Below are 2844 nucleotides of genomic sequence, written 5' to 3'. Positions count from 1 at the left end.
CCATCTCATTGCCACCTTACTGTGCCCTCATTGCAGTCTTACTGTGCCCATCTCATTGCCGCCTTACTGTACCCTTATTGCAGCCTCACCGTGCCCTCGTTGCCGCCTTACTGTGCCCATTATTGCAGCTTCACCATGCCCTCATTGCAGCCTCACCATGCCCTCATTGCAGCCTTACCGTGCCCTCATTGCAGCCTTACTGTGCCCATCTCATTGCCGCCTTACTGTGCCCTCATTGCAGCCTTACTGTGCCAATCTCATTGACGCCTTACTGTGCCCTTATTGCAGCCTCACTGTGCCCTCATTACAGCCTCACCATCATTGTAGCCTTAGTGCGTGGATTATGCACAGCAGGCATCTCCCGCTGTGCCACAGAGCTGAGTGTGAAATCATGTTCGGCCATGCTGTGACAAAAGTCCCACCCTCCTCCTAGACCAGCTTGTGTGATAGACAAAACACTGCGTTTATCACACAGGCTGGTCTAGGAGGAGAGCGGGACTTTTGTCATAGCGTGGCTGAACATTTCACAGCTCCGTGACACAGTGGTCTCCCGCTGTGCGTGAGAAGGAGGGAGGGCCGGCAGCCTACAACTTTATTCCATTATAGGCCAAGGGTACAATTCAAGAAGTATCCAATGTGTTTCGGGGTCTAAGTGCCCCTTCATCAGGGCTTGACTGGCAACAAAGTGAACAAACCAGTAGTGAACTAGACCTATAATGGTATTTATTCCAGTGTGAGTTGAAAGCACCGGCCTAATCAGCTGTTTGTTTGGTCCAGTAGTTCCTGTTCACTACTGGTTTGTTAAGTTTGTTGTCAGTCAAGCCCTGAGGAAGGGGGCACTTAGACTCCCAAAACGCGTTGGATACATCTTAAATTGTAACCCTGACCTATAATGGAACAATGTTGTATCTGGATCTCTTAGCAGTGGTGTGGCGCGTTAAATTCAACCCTTCCTACATTATACTACAAGCCAAGGAGACTGTGGAGATCCTCTGGGGTATAGATGTTGCCTGCCCAGGAACCAGATCATTTACACCAACATCAATACCTTAAGATAACAATACCAATAAAATAAACCTACAGGTCCTGCTCTATCTTTCCACTTTCTTCAACTTCAACAGGAAGATGCAGATGAAACTACAGTTTCTAATATTTTACACAATATCCCACCACCACCACCAATTTGCTAGGCAGTGAACCAACTACCACAATTTAATTTTTCTTTTGGAAATTCCCCAAAAATTATAGCAGCAGACAGTATTTTGGAAGCATATATGCACATTTCAGAAGTAACAATCTAAACATTGTTTTCTCTGTTCTTTAATTATTCAGGATCATGCAACTGATCTCAGATGAAACTCGAGTTTGAATTGAAAGAAGAAAGATGGACCCTGCATCCAACACAAGCACCAGCTTCATCCTCCTGGGGCTGATGGAGCTGGAGAAGCAAAAATACCTCTACTTCTCCCTTTCTACAATGGTCTACTCGTATATTTTGACAGTAAGTAGTGTAATCATATATGCCATTTTGAAGGAGAGAAGCCTCCACGAACCCATGTACATTCTCATAGCCAGTTTGCTCTTCAATGGGATCTTTGGCAGCTCCTCATTTTTTCCAAAATTGATGATTGGCTTGATCACCTCCTCAAAGAAGATCTCTCGCACTGAGTGTCTTATTCAAAATCTCTGCGTTACTACTTTTGCCGTTTTTGAAATGAACACTTTTACTATTATGGCCTACGACCGTTACTTGGCCATATGTCAACCTCTGCAGTACATCATGTTATTGACAAACGAGAAGGTTGTGAAGATAATCTCTGGGTGTTGGGGCATAGCCTTTGTCATCCTCTTCTTGCTCCTTTTTCTGACAGCAGCACTTCCTTTATGTGGGGATAAAATAAAAAATATTTTTTGTGATAATATATCCCTCATTGTGCTGGCCTGCGTAGATTCATCCAATAGCAGCGCACTTTCAGCCACCGTATTTACCATCTACTTTGTCACCACCATTTTGGTCACTGCTTTTTCCTATTTAAGAATATTCTTTGTCTGCATGAACCTCTCCAAGGAGTCACGTCAGAAGGCTGTCCACACTGTTGTGACCCATTTGCTCAACTTTTCAATATTCTTAATTGGAGTTTTATTTGTTGTGCTTAAATACAGAATGGGGAATATTAATCTCCCTCTAACTGTTCATGTGCTCCTCTCTGTCACACCTTTGGTGATCCCACCAGTCTTTAATCCTCTGATCTATGGAGTACGGACCCATGCCCTAAAAATAAAACTCAGACATTATTTGTGGAATGTAATTTTGAGAGGAAAGTGGACACAAATTAATACGCAATAATCATCCATATTTGGCATGAGTGATAAACAAGAGAAAGAACGAAGATCTCAAACATGCCAAGGAACCATGTATGGTTTCAACACTTGTTATCAATATTTCGTTGCACTTATAAGTTTTTTTTTCTGTGTTGTATTGAACTGTATCGGGTTGCCTTTGTTTGATGTATGCTGAGTCGGTTTTGGCCTATTACAACTTGTTCACTTATGTGATTTGGTTTCAACTTCTGTCCTCCCCTTCTGTTTAGCTAGAATTTCCTTTTTCTTTCATGTTCCCTCAGTCAGTGTTAGTTCTTCGCAGGGACAATGTTCAACAGCAACCGACTGACATTTGACCCATGTGTACATCAGTATGTCCAACAGAAGCCAGTTGAACAGCTGGCTTCTGTCGAACCAGCATCCGATCGGCATCCGATCAGCGCTAGCTGCCAATGGCCGTAAGCGATGACCAGTGTCTTCTGGCAGAGGGGCAGTCCCCCTGTCAGAACACAATAACAGAAC

At 43.7% G+C, this 2844-nt stretch overlaps 1 protein-coding gene across 1 annotated transcript; it reads left to right on the top strand.

The window, feature by feature from the left end:
• Window positions 1–1343: 1343 nt before the first annotated feature.
• On the top strand, window positions 1344–2526 carry LOC141129702 (olfactory receptor 6K3-like). The gene has a single exon (XM_073617796.1). It carries the CDS (start codon window positions 1385–1387, stop codon window positions 2345–2347), a length of 963 nt encoding a protein of 320 aa, XP_073473897.1. The 5' UTR covers window positions 1344–1384; the 3' UTR covers window positions 2348–2526.
• Window positions 2527–2844: the final 318 nt, after the last annotated feature.

The sequence above is a fragment of the Aquarana catesbeiana genome, linkage group LG02 (assembly GCF_042186555.1).
Source record: "Aquarana catesbeiana isolate 2022-GZ linkage group LG02, ASM4218655v1, whole genome shotgun sequence".
Taxonomy (NCBI): domain Eukaryota; kingdom Metazoa; phylum Chordata; class Amphibia; order Anura; family Ranidae; genus Aquarana; species Aquarana catesbeiana.
The sequence above is the reverse complement of the archived record's forward strand: the minus strand, read 5'-3'. Positions and strand labels throughout refer to the sequence as shown.

What these genes read in the sequence shown, in the direction of transcription:
- LOC141129702 (XM_073617796.1), top strand. Translation starts at nt 1,385, where the DNA reads ATGGACCCTGCATCCAACACAAGCACCAGCTTCATCCTCCTGGGGCTG.